This window comes from Anomalospiza imberbis, chromosome 2, assembly GCF_031753505.1.
Source record: "Anomalospiza imberbis isolate Cuckoo-Finch-1a 21T00152 chromosome 2, ASM3175350v1, whole genome shotgun sequence".
NCBI classification, from domain to species: domain Eukaryota; kingdom Metazoa; phylum Chordata; class Aves; order Passeriformes; family Viduidae; genus Anomalospiza; species Anomalospiza imberbis.
The window spans coordinates 28,245,711-28,273,563 of NC_089682.1; the positions used below are offsets into that span (position 1 = coordinate 28,245,711).

Here is a 27,853-nt window from a genome sequence, read left to right on the forward strand (position 1 = left end):
TATAAAGTACTGCTCATTGTCCAAACATGACGCTTTTCTTCTTCTTTTATTTTTTAAAGAGAACTGATAAACTTTGCAGATCCCCTACAGTGAAATAGTAGATACATTCTCACTTTTTGATCAAAAGTCAGACAAATTTGGACCAAAACCAGAGCACTAAATTATATTTGTCTCTGTACAGCCACATAGGATGGTATATGGCATGCCAAGACTCAGGGCTACATGCCAATTTTGCAGATTAACCTTTCCAAAGCAACTAATACATCAATTTGTTCCAGCCATTTGATAAAAATGTTTTACTTTGTCTAGGTCAAGATAGAGCCATGGGGTTTTAAAAATTTGTTTATTCCCTTAATCTTAAACACATTTCATTTCTGTGACACTGAATAAGCATGAATAAAGCAAATATAAACAGTTTTCATCAGGAATCATTCTTATCAGCTATTCCTTGCCAAAGGTTAATACCCTGCAAAGCACCTACACAAATAAGGGCTCGTGTTTGCAAATACATTCAATGAATATGCAGAGAAACTAAATGTTGATACCACTAGTCCTCCTGTTCCAACCCCTGTATTACCAGGCTTGTGCTGCTTTGCTGTATATCTCCTGTGTTGTGCATTTTTCGTTTTTTTTCTGTTACATCTCAGAGACAATGACAGAGAATACAGATTGCCAGGAGTTGACAGCAATCTTCTGTGTAAGCTGTGGTATGGTACCAGTAAAACACATCAAGGGGGAAAATATACTTACAGTGACATTTTTGTGATTAGCAGCCAAAAAAAGAGGAAAAGAGGCAGGGAAATCAGCTCACTGCACTACAAAGCACGTGCTGGTTGGTAGACTGAATTCCTTAATGACATTCTTATTAAGTTCTTGCTGCCAAATGCTGTTTGCTTTTGCTGTCAGAACTGTCTGCATTTATAATGAATAACTGCTTGGAAGCTACTTACATAAAGCACTGTTTTCATGTCACTGCCATAGATGGCATCTCTAGGTAGATGAGAGAGCACCTTCTGAATGAGTTAATTGAACAGTACTTTTTAACACATTTGTGTGGGACGGTGTTTCTATGGACACAGTCATATTGGTCTGGACTACAGCATCCAGAGAATGAAGATCTCCAGACCTAACATACTCTTAATCTGAGTGATCTGATACCATATATTCACTCTTTTTGCAATTGGGTTAACTCTACTGTGAAGGAGGCTATCAGAGTAGTTATGAGAGTAGTGAGGTGCAGTCGTTGTGGGAAACCCTCCAGACAAATGTAAATACACAATATGCCAATGTCCTAGTGTAATACAGTCCCAGAGGCAGAAGTCTCTTGGCAGATGGGGAAGGGTTGCAATACATAAATGAGCTTGCTGGGTAGTCTTGTAAAATCTTGCCAAAATTACACTGCTTACACAACAAATAAAGCCGAGGAAGACGTCTCTTTCTTTCTACACTCTGCAGTTCTAACCTTTATGCTTTTACCTCAAATGTTTAATTTCCCCCTGGTCAACACCAGCTCTATATGTAGAACATATAAAAAATACATAATTTAGAGTGAATGTCTCATGGCGAAATTTCCACTATGGAGCTGGTTTGCTTGCAGTACTTTGTTATCATGATGATGTGACCAGTGTGAATTTGGGATATTGCTGGGAAGTTGCCACAGCAAAACTCTTTCTTTGTGAATAATTTTGTGTATAATCTATCCAATAACTGTTGTGTATAAATGTAATCTAGTAACTGCTGATGGATCACTAATATGTCTTTTCCAAATAAAGTCTGACACAGATTGAGCCCTGGGCAATGAAGCTGTTTTTGAAAACATCTAGACTTTGAAAAGTAAGCTGTACATAGCATGCACTAGAGTCCTTCTCAGCTTTAAGAAGGTATTACTAGAAACAAGTTTTTTAATCTGGAACAAAACATGTAGTGGTAGAAAGAATTTAAAGAAGAGAAAACTATAGGAGAAGCCTGAAACCTTCAAAAGGCATGAAGGTCAATCTTAAAATGCAGTAGCCAAGGTCAGTGGTGCAAATAGGTAGAAAACAGCCTTGCAGGCTGATGTTATCCCACACGTATTATCATCGGCTATGTAATCCACATCTGCCCCCCATCACATTGGCTCCAGTGTGGTTTTACCCCTTACATGTTAGGTTGTTGTATTCATGTAGTGTAAAGTGTGACTGCAAACTGCTCAGAGAGACAAAAAGAAAAAGTTGTGTATGTATCTCTAAGCATCATTGCATAGCATTATAGGACAAACTTTCTCATGTGACTGGTTTTGACTTTACTGTTAAGGAGCACAGAATCATTGTTTGGATAACTCAAATACCAGCCAAACCACATCAAAAGTAAAAATTGGAGTTTAATGCATATGTAAAATTTTGCCTTTTTGAAGTATGGTGGTGAGAGTGTGTATGATTTTTTTTTTTTGCCATGTTAGAAAATTCTAGGTGCCATGTATTTCATGCAGTCCAGAATACATCCCTCAGCCTTTCATAGTAAGTCAAATAGCAACATTACTACCCCGCTGAGAGTATATCTCAGTGGGTGGGTGATGGGGGAAGACAGAGCTTTATTTCTAGCACAATTACAAAGGGAAGAATTGTCAAGTATAGACAAGGTCTTAGCATGACTATTCCTTACCCTGCACTAGAGCCCTCTTCACCTCTCAAATGCCTTTTCTTTCTTCAGGCAGGCATTGCACAGTATGATACCCAGGCTACTGCTAAAAAACATGCCTGCTGCCATAAATCTCCCTGTCAGGAAGCAGCAAGGTCCAGCTGTGCCACAAGGAAAAGGCAGTGGGAAACCAAGAATGATGAAGCAGCTAGCAGACAGAGGGGCCATGACAGCGAGGATCAAGTCCCACAGTACATGACTGAGGTAACCAGAGAAGGTGTGGTGACAGTACTCAGCTAGGCCAAGAGTTCAGATCATGAGACAAGATCATAGGGACAAAGCAGAATGATCAAGTCATAGAGTCAAACCAAGGTGTAAAATCAGAGTCCGGATCAACATTGCCCACATCTGGGGATGGGCATGACTATGGTTACAAGGTAGCTCAGGTGAGGACAGGGGCAAGAAACTCAGCTTAAAAGCAAGTCTGAAGGAAAGGAATGGGGACCCGTAAGCATCTTCAATCTTTTTCACAAGAGATCTTCTCAATGAGCCAGCCTGAACACAGACATCTACACTCTTGACACCAAGCCCAGGCAGTCAAACTTCCAGGAGGGGAGGGGAAAGTGCTGATACCCTCTGGACTTCCAACATAAGCACTCAGTGTGGGTTCTCCTTCTAAGTGGTGATGATCTCTTGAAAGAAAGAGCTCTTGAGAACAGCGCTTAAGTGGAATTATGTATTTTTAGAATGACTGTAATATACTTTTAGAGTAAATCTCACTGTTTGCTCTGTGGTCAAAAAAGACATGTGGCTGTAAGAAAACTTGTCAACCGTACTATCTGAGGATACTGAATCTCAGAAAAATGGAAAAATAAACTGCCATCTGGTTGTATTTAAAAATGGATAGAGACTGTTGTATTTTAGGTGACATGCATCCTATTTCTCAGTGACAGATGGAAAAAGAACATATACTCACACAATTTAACTCAGACAAGTCTTTATTCTTAGTATTGAATTCAGACTCCTTGTCAATGAAAAACATTGAATCAGAATGTGAGATTATAATTAGATAATTAGTTAGCTGAGTACAGCTGAACTACCAATCAATTTAGATGGAAAAATCAGTGAGAGACTCAGATAAGAGCCTTGTTATGAAGTCCTTTACAAAACCCCAATGAATTGATAAAGTAGGTATTCCTCCAAGCTTACAGAGACCACCTTTGTTATTTAAATTATGTAATACTGATTTTGATGGCTCTTGTGCAACCACACCAACCTGCAACCCCATGATATTATAGGTTGCTCCAGTTTTCCTTTTTCACTATAAATAAGGGGGAAGATATTTTTGACCTAGCCCCGTCTGATAACTGACGCAAGAAAGGGCCAGTAAGAATGAAAGATGTTCAAATGAGAACTAGTTCTTGCAGGAACCTGGTAGACATTTTGAGCTAGAGCTGATAATGGATTTAATCTCCTGAAACTTGAATCCCAGAGTTGACTAATGCTTAGACATCTGACCCCAGAATTGAAGCTATAACCCCGTGCCTTGAATTATCTGCATAAATTATGAGGAGAATTGGCTAGCTCAGAGTCAAGTCCATCCAAACAATGAATTATAAATTGACTCATGTGGTCCTAGTGTCAAGTAAGTTGCGTTTCCAGTAGATTCAGAACCTGCAAGGAGTTCACCTATACCATATGAAACATTTTGCTCTAGTGCTGTGGGATGGGTGAAGATTCCACTCATATTTTTCAACTTAGTAGCTTCTGCAACACTGTTACAGCTGAAGTGGGGTCTCAAAGAATATGTAATTTGAATTTGTGTTACAATTACACAATTGTAACACATGCTTAAATGTGAATTGCAGATACAGCCTTTAAGAAACAAAAGAATTATCATTCTGCAAATGCATTTTTTTCAGTGCAAAGTACAGAAGAGTAGGGGTTTCTGGAATTCGTTTGTTAGCAGGTTTACTGTCTCGATATTTATTTTGGAAAAGGTCTGCACAGAAGTGATGCAGTTTTTTCTTAGAACAGCCAGACAAGATTCTGCTTCAACCTTCATGGATCCTTTGTTACCAATCTCCCAATACAGAGTTTAGTTTGGGACTTACACTGCATCCAAAGAAGAGCAACAAAGCTGACAAAGAATCTAGAATACAAGTCCTGTGATAAACAGCTGAGGGAACTGCAGTCTCTGACCTCGAGTAAAAAGCAATAGGAAAAGATGAAAGGACCTTTAGTAGGGCCAAGGGAGGTTTAGATTGGATGTTAGGAAAAATTTCTTGACAAAAGGGCCATCAAGCATTGGAACCGTCTGCCCAGAGAAGTGGTGGAACCACCATCCCTGGAAGTGTTAAAAACATATGTGAATATCGCACTTAGGGACATGATTTAGTGGTAGGCTTGGCAGTTTTAACTTTATAATTGGACTTGATATGTTAAGAGTTTTACCAACCTAAATCATTCTATGATATGGTCATTAAACAAGTGTTTTAACTCTGTGTCTACAACAAATCACTTAATTATTCACCTTTTTGAAATATGCTTTCTTTACTTCCTTACTTTTAACTCATACCTCAAGAAATTCATCTGGTTTAATTTTTGAGGGTCTTTACAGACTTTTCAATGACACACATTCATAAAAGGCACATTTTGTACAGTCCCCATTAAATTCACAGGGAGTAGAGTGACTGTAAAAAGTGTATTCTGGAAGAATGGCAACATATTAACATAAATTGAATATTGAAGCCTCTGAGTAGCAGGCCCTTCGCTGTTGTCTTCCCTCTCCTTGAGTTAGCTTGCTCCTAGAGGATTAGAGTGAGACAGTGATATATAAATAAAAATTACTCTCTTTTGCAAACCAATCGGTGAGTAGGTAGATCATAAATAGACATTTCTTAATTTTATCAGATTGAAGTAGAAATATATAAACTATAGGATTGCTTCTGCTGATGGAAGAGATTTTAAATAACATTTCTCCAGGCTTTATTTGGGAACTGGGTGGTCAGATGATAATTACCCTATTTGCATTTCTAAATTACTGCCAGCAGAGCCTTAGCTACTGCAATCTAGCAGAGACCAACACTTCATTGGGCTCAAGAGGCAATTAAACTACCAAAATCTAAAAAAAAGGGAAGCATGAACAGTTTTTCAGTGTTTTGCATTAATTGTTCGAAAGGCTTTACTTACCTTCTTGAGATTGTCTGATCTGTAAACTGGGACGATCCTTTGCATTATGGTAATGAAAACACTATACACATCAGAACAATGAAAAAAATCCTATAACTGCCTCACTTTTAGTGATTGATTTCCAATAATAAACCTGAATAGGTTCAAGGCAAAGGATCTCACTGGGTAAATTGAAAATATGAACTGTAGACTGAGTGCTTGCTCTGGCTTTATTGCAGGGATGCAAAAATTCTACATAGCTTACTTCACTATTTTCAGGGTTCTGACTTTCCAAACTGTTCAGGTATATAAAAAAAGAAAGATATTTGAGGAAGGTAGTGCCTGTATATTTGGGGGGTAATTAACAAATGAAAAGCTGAATAGTAAAGAAAGAAACGAAAAATCATCTCAAGCAGAAGCAATACCCAGGAACAGGCTCAGTGCTGAAAGAATTGTTTTGCAGACAAAGCCAATGAAAGTAAAAATCTGAAGTACAGAAAGCTATTGAACTAAAACTCTTCCTAGTATCCCCTCCCTCTCCTTTCAGCCTGCATTTTTCCTATTTGATTAATGAATACTAATGATCTTCTGAGTTTACTGGCCAAGTGAACCAACAGCCAGATGCTGCTGCCATGTCCATGTACAAACCCTAGCTGGAAAGCCCCACTCAAGACCACAGAGCGTGCTTTTGCAGCCCCATTTTCTCTGTGGTCTACTCACATCTACAGACAGCATGGAATGTAATAGGCCATGATGCCTATGCTACAAACCCAGTCAACATCCCACACCTTTCCTGGGCCCTTCTTCACACACTCGTTTGCACATGTGTACTGGTTTGGGCTGGCACAGGGTTAATTTTCTTCCTAGCACTCATATGGTGTTGTGTTTTGGACTGGTGACCAAAAGAGTGTTGGTAATTCAGGGGTAGTTTTGCTATTGCTGACATGGCTTGCACAGTGTCAGGGCTTCTTCTGTTTCTCACCCCACCCTGTCAGTGAGGGGGATGGGAGTGCATGAGGAATTGGGACACAGCTGGAACAGCTGACCCCAGCTGACCAAAGCTGATCCCACACCATATGAAGTTTTGGTCAGATATAAAGGATGAGGGAAAAAGAGGGAAGAAGGAATATTTGGAGTTATGTCATTCATCTTTGCTAGTAGCCCTTAGCGTGATGGAGCCTGGCTTTCCTGGAGATGGCTGAACACCTGCCTGACCAGAAGTCTTGAATTAATTCCTTATTTTGCTTTGCTTATATGCAGCTTTTGTTTTACCTGTTAGAATGTTTTAATCTCAATCTACAAGTTTTCCCATTTAATATTTCTGATTCTACCTCCTTCCCACAGCAGGGGGTGTGGATTATGGGAGGGCAGTGAGTCAACAGCTGCATGGGGTTGAATTATCTCCAGTGGTTAATCCACAACACAACACCACACCAGCTCTGCACCCCTCTTCATAAAGAGTCTTCATTTTTACTCACTTTGTCCAGTATCTTAGCTTATGTTTATGTAGGGAAGATGAAAATTTTTGTCAGGTTTTCATGTCTCTGGACTATTGCCATTCCCTCCTGCTTGACTGTGGTGTCCCCAGGACCAGCACTTTGTCACTCTTCAGATGGAGCTGTGAGTATATGAACCCAAAGAAATCATCAAGACTAGGAGTGGGACATACTAGATGACAGATGAAAGCTGGGGAACACAAAGAATTTTGTGCTGTTGTAACAGCTGTTGCACTCTAATGATGCTTTGATGCGTGGTCTGAGAGGAAAACAGTGAGCAACAACAGGAATATGGTACTAGGTACTTCAGCTCCCAGTGAGGACAATAGTCTACAGACAGCATCTTACCTAACTGCAGGGTGCAATATAGACAGCAACTACAGCTAAAAAAAGAGGTTTCTTTGCCCTTGGTGATAAACTGTAACTATTTCCCAAAGTGCATGACTAGGTTGAAGGGCATCAGAGGTACTTAACAGCTGAGGTTTCAATAAATTTTTGGTTCAGGCATAGCTATTTCATTCAGCAACCACAGAGAGTGCCTCAGCCCATTAATGTATGAGCAAAGCCTTTACTAAAGCTAGAGAAATGTGAAAGGTGGCACCTCTAACAGTATTCCAGAGTTTGCAGTCTTACAAGATTAATTTAGATGCTGTAAACCGTAAGTCTACCCAGCTATAAGCATTGAAATAAATTATAAAGGTAGTCAGGAATATAATGTTGGAATTTCTGGAGAAGAGCACACAGATTTCTAGACAAAGTTTCTTGATGTGATACTTCAGTATGATAATTTTCTTTAAAATATGAAAATGGAAAACAAGGCCTTCAAATGCATTTTCTTTCACACTGTCTGTTGACATGTGAAAACCATACAGAAGACAAGTGAATGGCCTAACAGATGGAATACAAAACTGGTTTTACTTGCACTTGCTCTCCAGTTGGCTGGATTTAGCAAATGGAGGCTGCATGAGATGAATGAGTAATTGGAATCTCTACAGCCAAGTTCACTTAGGGTGAAAGTGGTGGGCTGAGCCAAGGCACACAAGTGCCGTTCATGTGGATGTCACCCTTCATTCTATTCGCCTCACACAAACAAATTCTTCTTTTTGTAAAGCCATGGAGTGCTGGGTGTGCGGAGAAAAAAGTGATCAGCAACCTACTTTAGATTGTTATCTGGCATTGTTCTCAACACTATTGAGAGAACATGGGTAATTAAAGCTTTTATTTCAAGATATTTGGGCACAGCTTCAACAGACTACTTTCTTTTCCTGTCCCTCTTTCCATAGTACTTTCCATCTTCTGTAGATTTCTCTTCTTCTGAAGGCTTATTCCTTTCTCCCAGGAAGCTGTCACTATGGACTTCACTCTTAAGTTTTGCTACAAGGATTAGTAACTCCAAGAAGAAGAAAGCTCATTAACCCTCATCTCCAAAGTATTTGTGTTTTGTGGTTGGACTGTTTCATATCTAACAAATTGTGAGATCTGATCGGAACTCTCATGGTCAAAGTGTTCATATGTGTCTTTCTCCTGCATAGAATTTTTGCTGCTTAACAAGACTTAATAACATATATGGGAATAACATTCCCATCTTCCTACCACAAATAAATGTATGGAGAAATGAATATCTCTAAGAACTATGCTATTTCAGATTAAACAAGCTGGTGATTAAAAAATTACTGAGGGACCAGAGAGACAGGAGAGCACAGAGAGATGTAGGAAGGTATACATACATTTATACGGGCATGTACCTAGGCTAAAGAAATCACAGCCATCACCAGCACAGACATTAGGGCAAAATCTACATTAACAGCTCATCTTACCAATACTGCCTTTTTCTTTTCAGGGTAGCAGTTTAAGTTATCTTGGCAAGGAAGTAATTTTCCAATATAATCTATGCAGGCACGTTTGTACTATCTGGAAATGCACCTATCCAGTAGTATCCACTACAACTAGGAATACACAAAATGCTTTTGTATATACGGTAGACAAGTTCCTGAGCCACCTATTTGCTGGAATTACCAATGATTTGATTCAACATAATGATTTTCCTTTCAACATGCACTCGAGTTTGAGATGCTGTTTGTACCTAGTCAGCCTATCATGTGTGCATAGAAGAAGGTTTCCAAACCTTTCTGATCTACAGCCTCCCCCAGACCTCAGATGTAAACCTGACAATAGATTTTTTTTTTTTTTGGCAGAACCTTTTGCAGAATGCTTCAACATAGTCCACACACTGAAAGTTCAGGACCTAGGACTATTTCCCAAATGTAGTTCAGGCATATGTTCCAGCTTTGTCTTGATTGCATTCCTTCCTCAATTCACAATTCACCTCATAGTATGGTTTGCATAGCTAAAAGCAGAAGGCTGAATAAATCAGTAAGGTCATATGCTCAATCCAGGCCTGGCCTAATCAACTTAGTTTAAGTGCCCAGTGTGGAGCCTAAGATAAATGTAAACTTTTTTATTTATAAAACCTTCCCATGGAAGCCTTGGCATAACATGGAAATATATATTTCTGATAATTATTTTTGATCTAATAATGCAAATGCTGTATACATCAGAACTTTGTGGTCTTTTGCTGGTTGTTTTTAGTAAGCACTGCAGTAATAAATCTTCAGTGCCAATGAGAGGCATAAGGTGTGCACATAAGAATTGTCCTTTTTTCTATGAATAAGTTGCATACTCAAAAGTTCACATTGCTTGTAGATGATTTGGAAATCTATGGAATATTGCTTTCACTCGCAGTGAATTTATTCTCTGTACAACAAGAAAATTCAAAGATTCTTTAGCTAGGTTTGGTTGGTTGTTGGGCTGCAAAACAATTTCCAAATTCATTTAACTGGTATTCACCAGGGGAATTTACTGTTTATGTAAGACCATAATTTAACTTTGGAAGGCAGCAGTGAAAATTTATTTGGTTAAATCTCATTAGCTATTGGAAAACTTATCTGGAAATTCCTAATCCTCCTCATTTTAAAACAGAAATTTGTTACTGTAAATTACCTTGACTATAGGCTGTAATTCTAAAGCCTGTAATTGCAGAGTAAGAGTAAGTAAGTTCACACACAAGGCTGTTCATTACTGTCCTTCCTTACAGGAATATTACTACTTAGATAACTAAAGCTAGTTTATTCAAAAGTAGCATTGTCTGGTTTTGTATCTATTCAGCTGTATCCTGGAAAAGAACAAAAGCACACATCTAAGTAAAATATGTGGATCTGTGCTTTTGTTTGCTTTGTAAACACCAAATCACAAAATGTTTGAGGTTGGCAAGCACTTGTGGATGTCATTTAGTCCAATCCTCCTGCTCAAGCAAGGCTACCCACAGCCAGTTTCCTTGGTTCCTGCTCAAATGGCTTTGGAGTATCTCTAGGAATGGATATTTCACAGCATCCTTGGGTAACCTGTGCCAGTGTTCAGTCACCCTCGCAGTACAAAAGTGTTTATTGATTTCACAGGGAACCAAAGTGTTTCACTTTGTGCCTGCTGTCTCTCGTCACTGGGCACCACTGAAAAGAGCCTGGCTCCATCCTCCTCAGACTCTCCCTTCAGTTATTTTTATGCATGAATCCCTCCTGAGTCTTCTCTTCTCCAGACTGAGAAGTCCCAGATCTTTGAGCTTTTCTTAATATGAGAGATGCTGCAGACCATTCATCACCTTAGGAGCCATTTACTGTGCTCTGTCCAGTATATCCATGTAAATCTTGTACTGGGAAGCCCACAGCTGGACACAACACTCCAGGCCTCACCAGTGCTGAGTAGAGAGAAAAGCTCACTTCCCTTCATCTGCTGGCAACACACCTTCGAATGCAGCCCAAGATACCATTAGCCTTCTTCCCATTTGGGCACATGGCTAGCTCATGTTCAACTTGGTGTCTACCAGGACCTCCAGCTGTTTGTCCCTGAGCCTGAACTGCTGCCTGGGGCTGTTCGTCCCAAGGTGCAGTGCTTTGTGCTTTTCCTTGCTGAATTTTGAGAGGTTCCTGTAAGCCCATTTCTTCAGCCTGACAAGGTTTATCTGGATGTCAGCACAGCCCTCTGGCATATCAGCTTCTTCTCCCAGTTTGGTGTCATCTGCAAATATGCTGAGGGCACACTTTGCCCCATCACTCAGATGATACATGATACATGATGCTCTTCTCTTTGCAGCTGTCCTAGATCCCTCTTCATAAGGTCATGGACTGTCATAGCTAAGGGCTACATAAACTTAATAATGCTTCTGTGCCACATTTCCAGAAATGTATGTGTGTAGATGTCCTCTCTGTCATCCATCTAACTTCTCTGACACTGCAGCTAGAGAAATTTGTGAAAGAGTAATGATATTAAACAGCAGTTTTGGAATGCTTGCACTCCAAATGCAGTTCAACTGCACTGTGATACAGACGCTTCCCAGTAATGTCTTTCTAAAAATTCAACTGTGTAAGTTCTTGAACACCTTTAATGGCCTTATTTACTTTCTGCTTCATTGGCAGCCTGAGAGAAGTTGAACAGCACTAAGACTTTCCTTGTCTCAGAGGAGAAAACACCAATATCTAGACTGCAGAGTAGATATACTCTCCAGCAGGTTGCAGTCCTGCTCCTTCAGTTACTTACCATCAGCTCCTTATTCTCAATTAAGATGATAATCCCCACATTGCTGTAACACAGAAACACTACCACTAAAGTGGCTTGTAAGTCATCTGCCTGAGATTTGCATGAGGAAAGGAAAGGCAGACCTTTTACGAAGCACACCACTAACATGGGTAAAGTCCCATCCAGCTAGTATTACTGCAAGTAAAGATGCAGAAGGAAAAGTGTTTCCCTCTTCCTAGTGCTATACGACCAGAACAGACTTCCAGCATAAACCCCAAGTGGCTTTTCTTAACAAGGAGCAGTCCTCAGCCACCATGCCACATGCACAGTACATGCATATACATCCCCAGCCCACCCAGGGTATATTTATTTTTGTTCACTTTCTGGGCCGGTGATATAAAAGTAAACAGGAGCTTACAGATTTGACTGTTGTATACCATCAGAAGAAGGCATGGGCTTCTTCAGTACTAATTCCATCTTGATCTGGATTGAATACAGCCCAAAATGGATGCATTCATAGTTATTACTTCCAAGGTGCTCTAGGGTAGAGCAATAAAAATTAAAAGTTTCAAAGGGCTTGGGAAATTATGAAATGTAAAACAGAAGTGAATGAGTAACTTGCTGACCCAGCCTAATAAACTAACTTCTATGATGGATGATAAAAGAACTTTGAGGAACAGTGGTTTTAACTGCTCACAAGTTTTTATTATCACTAATTTAGCACTATCTTTGCTACTTCATTCTGACTCAATTACCAAAGGATCTTGCATGCGGCCTTCTGCACTTTCAGAATAGATAAAGCACCTTAAAATCTTTTTCAAACTTTGAAAATGTACACAGCTGCTTTTAGTATACTCAGGGGAAAAATGTATCATGAAGAACAAGTACTTTATGTACTTGCTACATTACTAGCTTAAGTAATGATACCAGTCAACTTAGGATTGTTGTTCAATTTTTTTTTAATTGAGTCAGTATATCAATTTGAAGCCTGGAGCCTGGCACAACTTTTTTGAGTAGTGTTGTGTCTTGGGTTTCTAAAAAAAAGAACCTCAACTTTTACAGAATGAAATACTGGGACTACTCCCACATGAACAAAACTGCTCAACAAAATAGATAGACCTCACTGTAGTCTGAAATACAATTATTTCCTTTGATGTTATAATTTATTTTTTTGCAAGTAACTGTCTAAATCATTAAATGATTCACCTAATTTCTGCAAATCCATATTTAAGTAGTCATTTTCATTTTATGTCTTGACACTTACTTGTTTGCTTGCATTCACTGGATGATCTGTCTCTTAATTTGTATGTTTTCAATGGCTGGGATTGTCTCAATTCTGCTAAGAACTGTTATGATCCAATTGTATTTGAAACAGTTTATTACCATCCAAATAATAAATAATAACTGTCTGAAGCACTTAGCAGTTTTCTTTTCCTTCAGAGAAGTTAATATAAAAGAATAGACTCTCTTCCCAGAGCTGCATGTTCTCTTTTCATTAGTCTTTATAAAAACCACAAAACCTCAAAATTCTAACTTTTCCTGAAGAGAAACACTGCAAGTTTCAACTCATTTTTGTCTGAGTTCCTTTCCCCACTATGATCTGTTGTTAAAAGTAGAATAAACCAAAACAAATAATCACATTCCAATCTTTTTTTTTTCTTTTAAATCACGTTTTACAATAAGTGCATGCATGAATACCATTAGTTTTTCAAGATTATATTAGGTTTTATACATCTGGGTCAGTGTGCCTGTGAAATACAACAGTGTAACTCCATGGAATCATCTATTTTTAGAGGAGGATAACGATACCAGAACAATTCCTCCCAGGTAAGCATCACTAGCTCTGGGATGCAGCTGAATGGTGAGGAAGCATACGAGTAGCTGAGCAACTCTGTGCTACTTCCTTGGCTACACTGAGCATTCTAACTTAAGAGACCAAAGTTACAAGAAATGAAAGTAGCGTGCTGGTAATGGCTTGATTTTATTCTTGGATTTTCTTCAGAGCTTTGTAACTCATTTTGTTATCTTGTATATAGCAATTCTCTCTGCTCAGGTCTCAGTGCCCAGGGTCCACTTATGTCTCCCACATCATACAGTGGAACATCATCTCTTGCAGAAACATGAGTGGGACAGAAGCCAACATTTTCCTGGTACTTCCACATGGCAGAAGAGCCTCCCACATGCATCATCACGTGAAAATTCTACAAATTGTAGCAGTCGGTTTGATGGGGGCTTTTTTCCCAATTCTGGAACAATAGCTGGGCAACTGCATAGTTTTGATCTGGTATCAAGGAAAAGTACATTGCAGGGATGCTATGAATTCTAAACTCATACTGGCTGTTCAGGTAGATATATCTGCACATTCACATTTTTAATCATTATCAAAAGTTATTTAAAAATCCCATCATTCAAAATCCCCCATTGTGTTACAGGCCGTGATTTAGTGAACAAAAAAATCAAAATGCTCTCATAAAGCACTTTGAGAACTAAAGTTGAAAAGTGCAGTGTGGGAGACAGGGTATACTGCCTGCAAAGCATCTCAGTGAAGATTGCCATTAGCTGACATCATGCGATCAGCCTGACCAAAATAATGACCCAAAGGCAGATGGATGCCTACTACCTGATTTATAGCACATTAAGACTCACCACTCAAAACTCTATCATCCCTGTCTTGGCATATTTAGCAGCCACTACATACCAGAACCTCTGCTATTGGTGCAGAGTCCTTGGCACAAGGTTGTGAATGTGACCAGCTGTATCCTGAAATGTGTTCCTGCTGTTGGCCATCATGGGTCTGGAGAAATTTATAGTACTTACAAGGTACATGTGGATAGTTATAGTTGAGATGGGACAGACTTACAGTCACCTCCCTGCAGTTAAGTCAGACACGTTCTGTCTCATTTGCAGAGTGACATAGACACAGCTGGCCCTGGTGTCATGCATGACAAACAGCTGGCCCTGCAGAGAGCATGGCCAGCCTACCTCCTGCAGAGTTCAGGTCTCCTCCACCATGAAGTTCCATAATGCATCCTGCTCCTTTGCTCTCCTTTTCCCATCCTCACAGACTGCAGCCTGTCTGAACATGTTTCTGCAGCAAAACTGGCGTGAAGACTGAGCCAGGTGCCAAGCAAGGTGCTTTACAGAGTCAGAGTGATTGAGTCACAGACTGAGCTGCCCAGCTTAGAGCAGGCCAACTGTTAAAAGTGCCATGGGCACCCCTAAAAGCTTGTGGATTTTGTATTGTGCATATGAATATATCCTATAATATTCTCTAGCTTTTATGCAGCACTGTTCAGTTGTAGCTTTTTGATGGCCAAATTTACTGCTGGTATAAAACTCTGCTACTTTTTGAGAGATTACTACAGAAGATGAATTTGGAGCTAGATCATGTTTTAAATGATGATGTGTTGTTCCCTTTACTCCATGTAACTAGAAGCAGTGGAATGAACTTGCAAGTTAGGTATAGGAAACACAAATCAAAGGAAACAAAAATCAAAGGAAACAAAAGTCAAGAGGAAAGGAGTGGCCTTATAATCAGAGCCCAGGGTTAAGAAATCTCAATTCTCAAGGCTTCCTGAAAAAGTCTCTTTTCTTCTGTGGGTCTCAGAGAAGGGGATATTCTTTATCACTTTGCACAGCACCTTACTGCACTTACCCTTCTGACACTCACACATTTGTTTCACTGACTTTACTCCTTGTAATAAGGAGTAACAATACTCTTGTTAACTGTGTGAGCCTGTTTGGCTGAGGTCATAGTTGCTTGGTGTAAACAAGCTGCATTTCTATACTGAAAAGAAGAATTAAATTCAAGAGCACTTGCTCTTGCAGTCTTCTCCCATGAGAGGCAAGTGTGAGAAAGAATATCCCTGTGTGGAGGCCACACTACTCAAGGGAAAGGTCAGGTTGTGGAGAAGGATTTCTCTTTAGATTAAGTGTATTTGCTGGCAGGAGAACATGTTTTGACACATGAGGAAGGCACCTACCCTTCCAGGCAAATACCAATCTGCAGTTTGCAACAGGCCACAAGGACTTGAGATAGAAGCTGCAGTAAAAATGTAATCCATTTTAAACCAACTGCAATCTTGTTATCCTGTACAGAGGCAAAGTCAAAAACTACTACTTGGCAAAGGTGTGGGGGAGAAGGGGAAAATCCTTGCATTTTTCATTTACAGAATTACAGAAAGGGCAAGATTAGAAGGCACCAGAGCAGGTCATCTGATTCAACCTCCGTGCTCAAACAGGGTCATCCTACTGCACCTTGAGGGGAGACCTCATCACAGTCTACTTCTCACATGGCGGAGGGGCACACACCGACATCCTTTCTCTGGCAGCCAATGACAGGACCTGAGGGAATGGTCTGAACTTATGTCAGAGGAGGTTCAGGTGGGGTATCTCAAAAAGGTTTTTCACCCAGAGGGTGGTCAGGCACTGGGACAGGCTCCCCAGGGAAGTGGTCATAGCACCTAGCCTGACACAAGCATTTGGACAATGCTCTCAGGCACACGATGTAATTCTTGGGGTTGTCCTCTGCAGGGTCAAGAGTTGGACTTCATTATCTTTGTGGATCCTTTTCAACTTAAGACTATTCTGTGATTCTGCAAAATTGCATCCAAGTGGTACTCCTGACTATGCAGACATGGAAAGCACATTGGGGACGAGGCAAACGGTGCTTTCAAAGGACCAGGCACTGAAGGTGCCAGCGCAACACACGTGCTGTCCACGTGTGTGCCCACATCCGCCTGTTCACTCCAGCAGGTCACCACCCAAGGACCACCACAGTGGGAGGTGACAGGTGGCCAAGCCCGCCCGTCCCTGAAGAGCCCTGAAAAGCCGGACGAGGGCCAGGGGCAGGCTGCGGGCACACTCCATTCCCCCGGGCAGCCCGCAGGGAGCACGGGGCCGGGCGCGAGCCGCTCGCCATGAGGGCAGCACGGCCCACGCGCATGCGCCGCCACCGCTCCGGCCGCGGCCGCGGCCCGGGAGGGAAGGGGCGGGCGGGGGAGCGGGCGCGCGCCGCCGCCGCTGCGCCTGCGCGGGCGGTTCCGGGGCGGGAGGCGCGGGGCCGAGCGGAGCCGTGGGTGGCCGCGGCCGTGCCCGGCGCTCTGCGTGCCGCTGCCGCGGGGCATGGTGAGCAAGGGGCCGCTGCTGCGCCTGCTGACCGCCATCAACCGCAGGAGGATGAAGCTGCTCATGGGGCTCGCCTTCGTCGCCTACGTCGCCTGTGAGTGAGCGGGGGTGGGGGCGGGTCTGGCACGACCATTCATTGCCCGCTGGCACGGCGCCCCCCGTGCCCTCCGCCCGCCGTGGGGGAGAGGAGGATGAGGAAGAGCGTGAGGGAGATGTGGCGGCAGCACCTTCCGCACCCCGTTGCGCTGCTCGGCTGCGGGCGCGCCGCAGCGCGGCTGCTCCGGGCCGGCGGGGCAGGGGCTCCCCGCGGCTCCGGGCGCGGGGCTCAGGGTTCCTGCCCGCCGAAACTTTCCCCAGTGCGGCGGGCAGCCGTGCCGGGCGTCCCCCGTCGCTCCCCTGCCCCGTCCCGCTGGCTTGCGGGGAGCGGTGCGGACGGGACGTGGCTCAGGGAGTGTTTCCGCAGCCGCTCCTGTCCTCAAACCGCGCTTTGTCCGCCCCGATCGCCACCTGGTAGCGGTGAGCAGCCCTCAGGGAAGTTTTTCCAGGGTAGGCCTCGTGTCTGGTTTTTGTAAAATCCTCCCAAGCCCTTTGGGGGCTAAATAAATGTTTGTTTATTAACTCAGCGCGTAGCTGAAATCTTAAGAGCCGGGAAAGAGGCGCAGAAGTACTTCAGAAAATCTTAGAATAGCTGGTGACGGGGATGTTTATGACTTCACTTACTAGCAGTGAGTCAGATAGATTTAAAATGGATTTAAAACGCTGTCCTGTCAGCTCTCTTCCCCTACTTGCTTTTTCTGTTGCAATTTTAATTTATTTTAGCCTGTTGTGTTTTCAGTCTCGGGTAGATACTACGTGAACAGCACAATACCTTGTCACTTCAGGTAGGGAGCAAGCCATTCTCTTGATGCTTGAAGGCACATACATATAGGTGAGGTAGATTTGGGGGTGAGTGTGTCCATCGCATTTCAGATCCTCCCTTTGGATTCAGGAAGGTGGAGAGACAGCAGAAGTAATTTTGTCAGAGGGGTGGTGTTTCCTACCACAGAAACACAGCAGTTCCCTTCATTACCATATGTTATTGTCTCTTCTGGACCTCACTATTTAGGTACTTCTGTTACTGTTGAAGTTGTATTTCAACTCTGACTTTCAGGACAGTTTGTTTGTCCAAGTGACTTCAGGTCCCTTGCATCCTGACAGCTTAATGTCAGTTCCTATTTTGAGGGGGTTACATGTTTTGCTAAGAGTGATAGTTTTCAGATGAAAGTTAATAGGCTGCTGTGAAAACTGGATAGGAGTGGCAGGTGACATGGTCATTGGGACCTAGCTATTGATTATATTCTCTGGATAGTAATTGGTGTTTGCTTTCTAACTCTCTGAGTAAAAGTTAGCCTTAGGAGAAGCCTTGTGACTGCTTGTTTTTTGGGATTCAGAAAAAAAGTGGAGGAGCAGAGGGACTGCAGGTCAGTGTGGCAAAAAAAGTGGCTTGAAAAGGGAATAAGTTGGTGTCTGGTGGGGACATGTTTTTTGCAAATCTAACATGCTGTGCTTTCCCATCTTTTGACTAGAGATCAAAAGTTGTGGAATCCTTAGGTGTCAGCTGCATAGTATGGTATGGTAGCAGATACCACTGCTCTATCAGATTCTAGAGAGAATATTTTTTGTTTGCTTTTCTCAGAAGTGATTATTTATGATCCCATTCACCTACCCTAAAAGGGTACTCCTCACAATGTTACTGAATCATCACTACGCTCTGCTTGCAGTCAGATAATGCCCGACTGAAATAGCAGAGAATCTGAGAAAACTGAGCAGCTGGTGTAGGTGTATGTGCTGGCACTTCTTACATTCCTTCTTTCTGAAGTACTCTCCAAATGACTAAGTGTTTTTAGGCTGTGCGCCTCCTTTCCATGAATTTCCATTCAGTATTAGGGCATGGGCATTCAGACTTGGAGCACATTTTACAGGGAATGTAATAGTTGACAAGTACATTATTTTTTTCTGAACTAGAGGACAGGACTTTTTAAATAGTGCCATTTTGTCAGCCTGTTGTGTGTGAAACCCTGAGCAAATGTTTTGGGAATATCATTTAGAAAAATGTCTTATTTCATAGAAATCTTTTGCCTTTGAATGCAAATTGATTACAAAGGTGCCTGAAGAACCTCTCTGTGTAAGTTTGCAGACTAGAGAAAGACCTTTTTGCATACAGTTGAAAGGCTGTGAGCTATTTCACTCTCAAGAGTCATTGAGTGGCTCTCTTGGTAGTTTCACACAGTGGTAGATGGCTGGGCTGGCTTCAGCATCTCTGTTCCCCATCCATACAATGACTGAAATTTCTTTGTTGTGCCCAGATGAAGGAATTGGCTGGACTGAGATCACCCTTTTGTGTTATAGCCATTTGACTGTGGGTATTCAACAGCTGTTTGGGTCCAGCTTGAGGAGGTAGTGCACAGTGATAAAATGGGATAAAAGCTGGAAGTGTTGCTGGCAGTGTTGCCGTCACATGGTTTGCAGGTCTGCAATTAAGAACCCATCTCCGAAGGAGTCCTGTTTACTTTGGTTGAAGTACTGTCATGACATGAGACGCTGTTAGAGTCATATTATAGGATCCCTAGAACTCCTTTATGGACTTCACTTGGTTCCCTGGTAGCACTTAGAGCCAGAAAGATCAATTTCAATTAAGGTAGTATTTGATGCCTCCTTTCTGTAAATCTTAATTTATATTAGTTTAAAAAACATTCAGTTGAAACATTGTGCTATGCATGGCTTGTATGTATAAAAACAGAATTTAAAAGGAGCATTTCTATGTAGCAGGCAATTAAAAGCTGTTGTAACTTAAGCAACTGTTTCCTGGGAAAAGGAAGTGAATAAAGTTTAAAATTTACCTTTACCTTTTCATTAGGCCCTGGGTGAAAGGGGTGATGTTGTTCCCACTGCCCAAGTAATGAATTTGGAGATACTGCAGCTAGCAAGCTGTCTGAATCACTCTCTAATATGTCAGACTGCTGCTCAATTTTTTTATTAACACTCTTCATAATTAGCTTAGTTGACTCACCTTCAGTGCTGTCTTCTTCTGTGAAAGTTGCATGACTATAGTGAGCTACATATAGTGGGAAACCTTGCCCAGAGGTTGAATTTGCATTGCCCTTTTAAAGAGACAAACTTTCCTCTGATTTAACCCCCAGAAAAATAGTGCAGGAGTGCTAATGCTAACCAAAGTGGGATGGAGGGGTGTGTGAAGGTGGACTGAAACAAATTCTTTCAGTCGTGAGTTCCACTTACATGATCTTGAAGCTGTTGTGAAACCACAGCTTCAGAATGTGAGGTGGTTATAAACAGAAGTGAAGTGGGTTTAATTGATTTTTGTTGTCGGTAATGAGAAATGTAGACAGATTATAAAAGAGCAGTGAATTAAATCGATAATGTTAAAAAACTTCAGTGTCACCACAATATGATTAACTTATATGCAGGCTGAGAGTGTTCTTCTGTTTTTAAAAACCCCATCTGTGTGTTAGAATGTCAATACATAGACATGTTAAACTCATTCACTTGGAAGTTTTTAGTGTGCATTCAGCTTTATATGGACATGCAACCATGCTTCAGTGGTATTGTCTTTGCAGAATCAGGACCTATTTAAGTTATTGGAAATACACTTAGAATCTTGTAGCCAGGATTTAAAGACCAGAGCTCATCAATCTGCATGGTTTGCTTTAATCTTGATGCTACTGTAAATAATCTGCTGATGTATGACAGGGCTCTTGCATGTTCTTAATGAAAAAGTGAAAAGCTCTATTTTTGATAAAGTAGAACAGCTCTCTTTACTCTTTTGTAGATCAAATGGTTCTCAGGAAGTATATCAGTAGTCTTGTTCCTTTTCTAAGGGGAAAATGGAATAGTAACGTGCTGTCATGAGATCCAAGCTTAAGACCTCATTTCCTTTGTAAGATAAGTTATAGCACAGCTATTAGAACAACTTAAAAATGAAATGTCAAAGTAATGTGAGGGAAGTACATCCTGTAGTATAGTGGCTTGACTTTTCACAGCATTGTTAGTTTCCATGGTTGTTATCCTTTGCTTTATAGGATTAGCCTTTTGTTTTTGTCAGGTTTCCATCAGCTAGGAAGAATACAATGTTCTCTTCTCAAAATATTGAGGTGTGAGTGAGGTTTTCAGTATGAATCTTACCAGCGCCTCACATGCTGCTTGCCTTGCATATGTTCAAAACAAAGATTAGATTTTACTTAATATTTTGTTTTGATGAGCTTTTACTTCCACTTTTCATAATAGAAGAGCAGTTACCAAGTTGATCTGCCCTATTGCTGCAGGCTGTCTCAATGTTATTCAGCATCAGAAATCTTCCTTCCCCAGCCATTTTTTAACTAGATGTCAGGATTGATTTGCCATGGAAGAGTTCAAAATGGTTGTGTAGGACATCAAGCTTGCTGGCTGGGTTCACATTCACCAAGTTGCCTTTCATTTGTGGGTTTATGCAAATAAGTTCACTGTCGTAACAGCTTCCAGTTCCCTGCTCATCAGGCTTGCCACTAGCTGTACTCGTGTAGTTTATGAAAATTTGTTCACGCTTCAGTTGTTTGTCAGGAATAGATGGACTCTGACTATGCCTTGGTAGCCATGATATTTTAAAACAATTTTTGGCATCCTGGAGAAATTAATATTACCTCTCTTATCTTCATTTAATATTTGTCTTTAATCTTTTGCCTCCACTTAGTATTTGTCTCTTCTACAGCATGTCATTGTTCCACTCAAGGACAAACACTCTTAGAGCTTCCACCTTCTTTACCCTCTCTTTTTGCAAAGGGGAATATTTCTCTGACATTGATATTGCTTGTTTATTTTTTCTAAGGCTGGTTGACCAAAGCAGAGTTTGGTTGAAACTAGTAGTTTTCAGCATCTCATTTGTGGACTGGAGAGAGGGAGAGGCTGGGGTTATTGCTTCACTTTACCTGAAGGGGTTTGTGAAAGGTAGCTGGGAAAAGTGAGTTTGTTTCAGTAACAGTGCTGACCATTGGAATATTCTGTGCATCCACTGAAAACAATCTTAGCTATCAACAGATGGGTCAGTGGAGGAGCAGTGGTAAGAATGATATGCTGAAGATATGAGGCAGGAAGGAGTAGTAACAGTGAACAGAGAACTGGAAAAAAGACTTAATAGAAAATTTAAAGAGAATTTTCCATCTGGGAAGCTAAGAACAAAATTCAGTTATAAAGTGACGATGCTAATTGAAATGTAAGAAAAAGTACCCTTAGCTACCTTCCCATGCAGTATGAAGCTCCATTAGCTCTTATAAAGAAAGAAAATTATCATAATGTTATATCTCACAGCTGTGGGAGGGTATTGGCTTGCCAAGGTTTAAGCATTTGTTCTTAAGAGAGAGTGGAGAAATTTCCTGGTGATTATGTTGCCTTTTTGCTGGTTGATGACTAGCTGAAGGGTTGACATAGAGCGGCAGTGGTGCTGTCCAAGATACAGAGAGAGCATATTTCCCATAGCAAACTCTGTGTCTTTGTGTCTAGGATACTTCTTATGTGGAAAAAGCTACAGTTCCTGTTTGCTGTCTTTGATTTGGGGCAAGAACTTCACTGTTGAACAAGGCATCAGTTTGGGAGATGCAACAAGACTATTTGCCATACAGAGATTTGTGTAGACTTACTAGAGGTGTATTTTTTTAAAAATCTTTTTTAATATTCAAGTTGTTGTATGTTCCCCAAAGGCATAATCATAAACTTCACTCAGGAAAGTGACATTTCTTAATACAAAGTTATGATTAGTAATTGTGTGTTGTTATCTCCACTAATATTGCAAAATACTCTCATCAGTAAAATAATTTTCTAAAGCAAATTAACATACTGCTGGAATTACAGATGGACTACAGTTGAGAGGGTTTTTTTATTCTTATGGAATCAAGACTATAAAAGGTGATTTGAAATATATTGGCCAAATCGTAAAATGGTTTGCATTGGATGAGACCTTTAAAGATCATCTAATCCAACCCCCACTGCCCTGGGGGGATGGTCTATGTCTTTCAGTATAACATGTTGCTTAGACCCCTGTCCAGCCTCATGTTGTTTACAGGTGTAGGCCATCCACAACTTTTCTGGGCAACCTGTTCCAGGCTTGCCTCTCTCATTTTATAGAATTGCTTCCTCGCATCTTACATAAACCTACTGTCTTTCAGGCTAAGGCTAACACCATTGGCTCTTAAGGGTCCTATCACTACAGGCCTTGCTAGAAAGTTTTTCTTCATTGTTCTTAAAAGCCCCTTTTAAGTAAGGCCACAATAAGGTCTCTTCAGAGCCTTCTCTTCTCCAGGCTCTTCTAGGCAGCTCTCTCAGACAGTCCTCATAAGAGAGGTGTTTCATCCCTCTGATGATGTTTTGTGGCCCTCCTCTGGACCCTCTCTAACAAGTCAATGTGTTTCTTGTCCTGGGAGCCCTAGAGCTGTATGCAGGTGGTGTCTCATGAGAGTGGAGTATAGAAGAATTACCTCAGTTGACAGGCTGACGACACTTCTTTTGGTGCTGCCCATTGTTTTTGATTTGTTTTCTGAGCTGAAAGTGCATGTTGTCATTTCATGTCCAGATTTTCCACCAGTAGCCCCAGGACTTTCTTGACAGGGCTGCTCTCAGTCCTCTTGTAACTCAGTATGTACTGATACTGGTGGTTGCTCCAACCCAGGTGCAGGACCTTGCACTTTGCCTTGAACTTCATGAGGTTCATGTTTGCCCACTCTTTAAGCTTGTCATTGTCCCTCTGGATGGCATCCCTTCCCTCAATACACTTACCAGCTCAGTGTTATCTGCAGACTTGCTGAGGATGCACTCAATCGCTGTGCTGTGTCATTAATAAAGATACTGAGCAGTACTGGTCCCAGTGCACCCCCCTGATGGACACCACTTGTTACTGATCTCCCTTTGGGCACTGAGCCCTGCGTGCAGCCACCCAGCTGCCATCTCTTGAGTAGTCCATCAAAGTCATATTTCTCCAATTTAGCCACAAGGTGTTGTGTGGGAAATAATAGTTTCCTAAAGAAAACAATTGATTTCTTTACATTATTAAATATGTAAAGTAATTAAATTAAAACTTTAATGCAATTGTGTTAAAAAGCATTTTATGATTTCCCTTTGCATGCTTTCCTTTTTTGTCAGGTTTGCACCTGGAAACAAAAACCTTATTTCTTCCAGGAGACTGAGGTTGCTGAGTGACTGGAGAGTCAGGTTTGAGCATGAAAAAAACAAACCCTCTTTTGAATGCCATTGCACCTCTCTGAAATGGAAAGTTTGACTGAAGCAATTCACTTTGGATGTTCAGAGCATACGAGTTTGCTCTAAAAATTCTGATTATGACTGTATATCAATTCATATTATTCCTGCATGCTGTTTCTGTTGATAGTGAAATCTGTTTGTAACAAACATTGTGTTGTAATCTCTATATTTTGAGGAGCATAAGTTGAAATGTGGACAATACAGGGAAAAATCCTGGGCTTTCAGCTAAATCTATTTAGACAAAAGTTTGTGTAAAAGTTTCTTTAACAGTGTCCTGAAAATGCAAACAACAAAGCAATTGGGAAAGAATATGGTTTTAAAAGAGATTGCATCTGTTTTTAGTACAGTTTGATCTCTGTGGGCATCACAGTTTTGCTTTTAAAACATCTGTTCTAAAATGTATGTGATGCTGAAGCTAGTGATGTCACTAATAATTTCAGATTGATTGTATAGTACTGTTGAGGGCCTGTGATAGTCTGTGACTTGATTTTAATGTCATTTAAAGAGACCCAGAGAAGAGGGATAAAGATACAGGCTTCTTTTAGGATTGTGTTTTTTCCCACCTTCAGGTTGTGACAGTGTTGTTTTTCTGGTTCCCCAGCCTATTGTGGATGAGTTAATTATGGCATGCAAGGTTCTCTTAGTGTAGTAATCTCTATTTTAAGGAAACCTGTACAAAAGGTGTTATTGCAGACGACAAATTCAAAGGATATTCAGATGAAAACATGCATTCTATTCCTATGTTCTGAGGATCTGGAAAGATAACACTTGCCTGCTATGAAGTGCAGCTGGTCAGAGTTAAAAGTCTGACTGTGATATTGAAGTGTCTGTTTAATAGTAGAAGCTCAGCAAAACCCCAGCCAAATACTTGGGATTTCTGTTGTATTTTTCAAGTGTGATTTAACAGATTTTATATTTTGTGTTGTTGGTTGTTTTGTGGGTTTTTTGGTTTGTTTTTTTTTTTTGGGGGGTGTGGTGTTGGTTGATTTTTTTTTTTTAACTTAATGTAGGCGTAATTGATTTGTATCCAGAGGATAGCTCCTGGAGTATTCCTTTGCTGTCAATATCCCAGTCATTGCAGTCCTCTCTGTTCAGCATCATTTCAGAATGGGGCTTCTCTAGAAAAACTAAACAAAATTTCCAGGAATGTAAATAGTAGGAAAAAAAAACAACACCACATTTTTACTCATATATGACTGATTGCTTTTTAAGGGAGGTTTGAGAAGTCTTGAAAACCGACAACAATTTTACTGCAAGACTGTGCCAAATAGTTGCAGCTTAATCTCAGAGGCTGGGGAAAGAAATAAAAAAGCATTTGAGTTTTCTAAAAACCCTGAGTGATAAATGTTTAGTCAGACAAATGTAAATACCTCTTTAATGACAATACTGTGATTAGGGCATTAAGAAACAATTATTTTTTTTTCTAAAAGAGGCTCTTTTAGAGAGTTCTTCATCATTTCACTCAAGGCAGGTTGTCCTTTTCTGGAAGCCTTCACTTTAAAGGGAATGATGTGGGAATGATTAATGACCAATGTACTTTACTCTTCATGGTACTTGCAGTTAATCCTTGCAAAAATGCTACAATAAAAATTATTTCTCTCATTATTTTATGAAAAGGATGCAAAGAGGAAACAACATTTCAAAACAGATAGGTGTAGTCCTATTTTTACTCTTCCTACAAGCCATTAAACCAGGCTACAACAATTCAGATATTCTGCTCACTTCCCTTATGCCAATTTACTATGACCTTAGTCACTAGATGAGGTTTACAAACACTCTTTGAAAGAAGTAGAAACCCTGTCTCTTTCTCTTGTAGGTGTCTTAATTGTTAGGTTACAAGTCATGCTTCTGTCTAGTCCAATGAAACTTGAATTCTTCCCTTGCACACAATTTCAGTAGATGGCAGGAAGACTGATTATGAATGCTCTCTAGTTGTATGAGTTGGAAGTTCTTCACAGAGTATGTTTTGTGTGGCTGTGAGGGGTGAGGATGTTAAATCTCTACAGTCTGAGAATTGGCACAGGACTATTATCCTGGATTAATACCTTTTGGCTTAAAAGATTGGGCTTTAGACTTGAATTTTTAAAACTGGCTTTTACAGTGAAGTTCTGGGTTGTGTTAGTGTTTGCTCAAATTTGGTCCATTAGGAGTCTCATGCTTTTGAAAGCTGGTTTTGTGTAGTGCCTGATTCATGACCTTGCTGATGTGGAAGATTTTTTTAACCATCTGTGTTTGCAGCTTTTGGGGCCTGAACTTGATAGGCCTGTCAAGTGGTTTTGTGATACCTGTAAGGATTTTCATCTTGAATTTAGGCTTGTAGTTTTCATCATTCTGCTTGTGGATTTGGACCTACTTGCCTCTATGTTTCTATCATTCTAGCCTGAATGTTGGACCAGCCTTGACTTAACCTTTAGGGCAAGGAAATCCTCTGTGAGCTAGAGTCATGCTTCTGGTTCTGCTCCTGGGTAAGCCCATTATATAAACAGCTGTGTATTTGGAAGAAAAACAGTCAAACCTTATTTCCACTCTTGTACAAAAATATTAGCTCTTATACCTTCAACCTTGGTGTAAGCTCCATGTGAACACCAGTAGCCAAAGAGATCCTTTTTAGAATTGCGCATTCAGAATCCTTTATGAGGGCAGTCAATATGTTGACATTTTCAGTCAGTATGTTGAATTTTTTCACTTTAAATTGCATTTTGTTTCCTAGTTGAAAGTTAAAAGCAAAGTCAGTGTTCTGATAGTCTTGTTATTCACCTAAGCCCTGACCAGTTACATCTGTTGCATCTTTTGGTCTTTGATTTTATATTGTGATTTATCTTTCTGTAAAACTTTTTCCATACAAACAGTAATAAATGAGTTTTTGCAACATCTCTCTATACATGAGAGACTTCAGGGTTCTTGACATTTCTTTGTGTGATAGTTCCTGTGTGGTTAATTGTGCAATTTTTTTTTTTTTTTTTTTTTTTTTTTTTTTTTTTTTTTTTTTTTTTTTGCAGTGGTACCTATTACGCTTCATAAAAGTTTAATGCAAGGTCATGTGCTCCTACAGAACTGGGATATCAAAAACAGTGTTTCTGGAAGGATGTGAATGCCTTTTTGAGCATCCCTTCTCTGCTGTGGACACTGAACACACACAAATCATGTGTTTTCTTGGGAAGCCAGTTCTTTGTATGCAATGTGGCTTCACTGTCTTTACAACAAGACTGGGAGGGTGGTATATGTTGCAGCTGGCAACTCTTTTTTTTTTTTTTTTTTTTTTTTTTTTCGCTAAACCCAGATGCTTCCTGCCACTGCATAACCGCTTCCATTATTTGTATGGATTTCTGTAGCCCAGAAAAATAATTATTTGTAAGTATATGTCAGTCATATTTAACTGGAGGATTCTGTACCTGTGGCTTCCAGATCGTCAACATTTGTTGAAAGAAAATAAGGTGTTTTTCCATTAGTGTTACCATATGTAATTCTAAAATTCTAGCCAGAGGATAAATAACTTGAATTTAACTGTGCTCAACACTGTATCTCATTTTTACCGCATTAAATTTACTTTATCTAGTTAACACAAAATCCAGGTTATTTAAAAATTCAGTTGGATT

General features: G+C 40.6%; 1 protein-coding gene across 1 annotated transcript in view; it reads left to right on the forward strand.

The window, feature by feature from the left end:
• Positions 1–16,873: 16,873 nt before the first annotated feature.
• UXS1 (UDP-glucuronate decarboxylase 1) overlaps positions 16,874–27,853 on the forward strand; it is a 56,560-nt gene continuing 45,580 nt past the window's right edge. Inside the window, exon 1 of the mRNA XM_068180287.1 lies at positions 16,874–17,073. Within this exon, the coding sequence (XP_068036388.1) occupies positions 16,977–17,073 (97 nt within the window). The 5' untranslated portion in view covers positions 16,874–16,976. The remainder of the gene's footprint in view (positions 17,074–27,853) is intronic.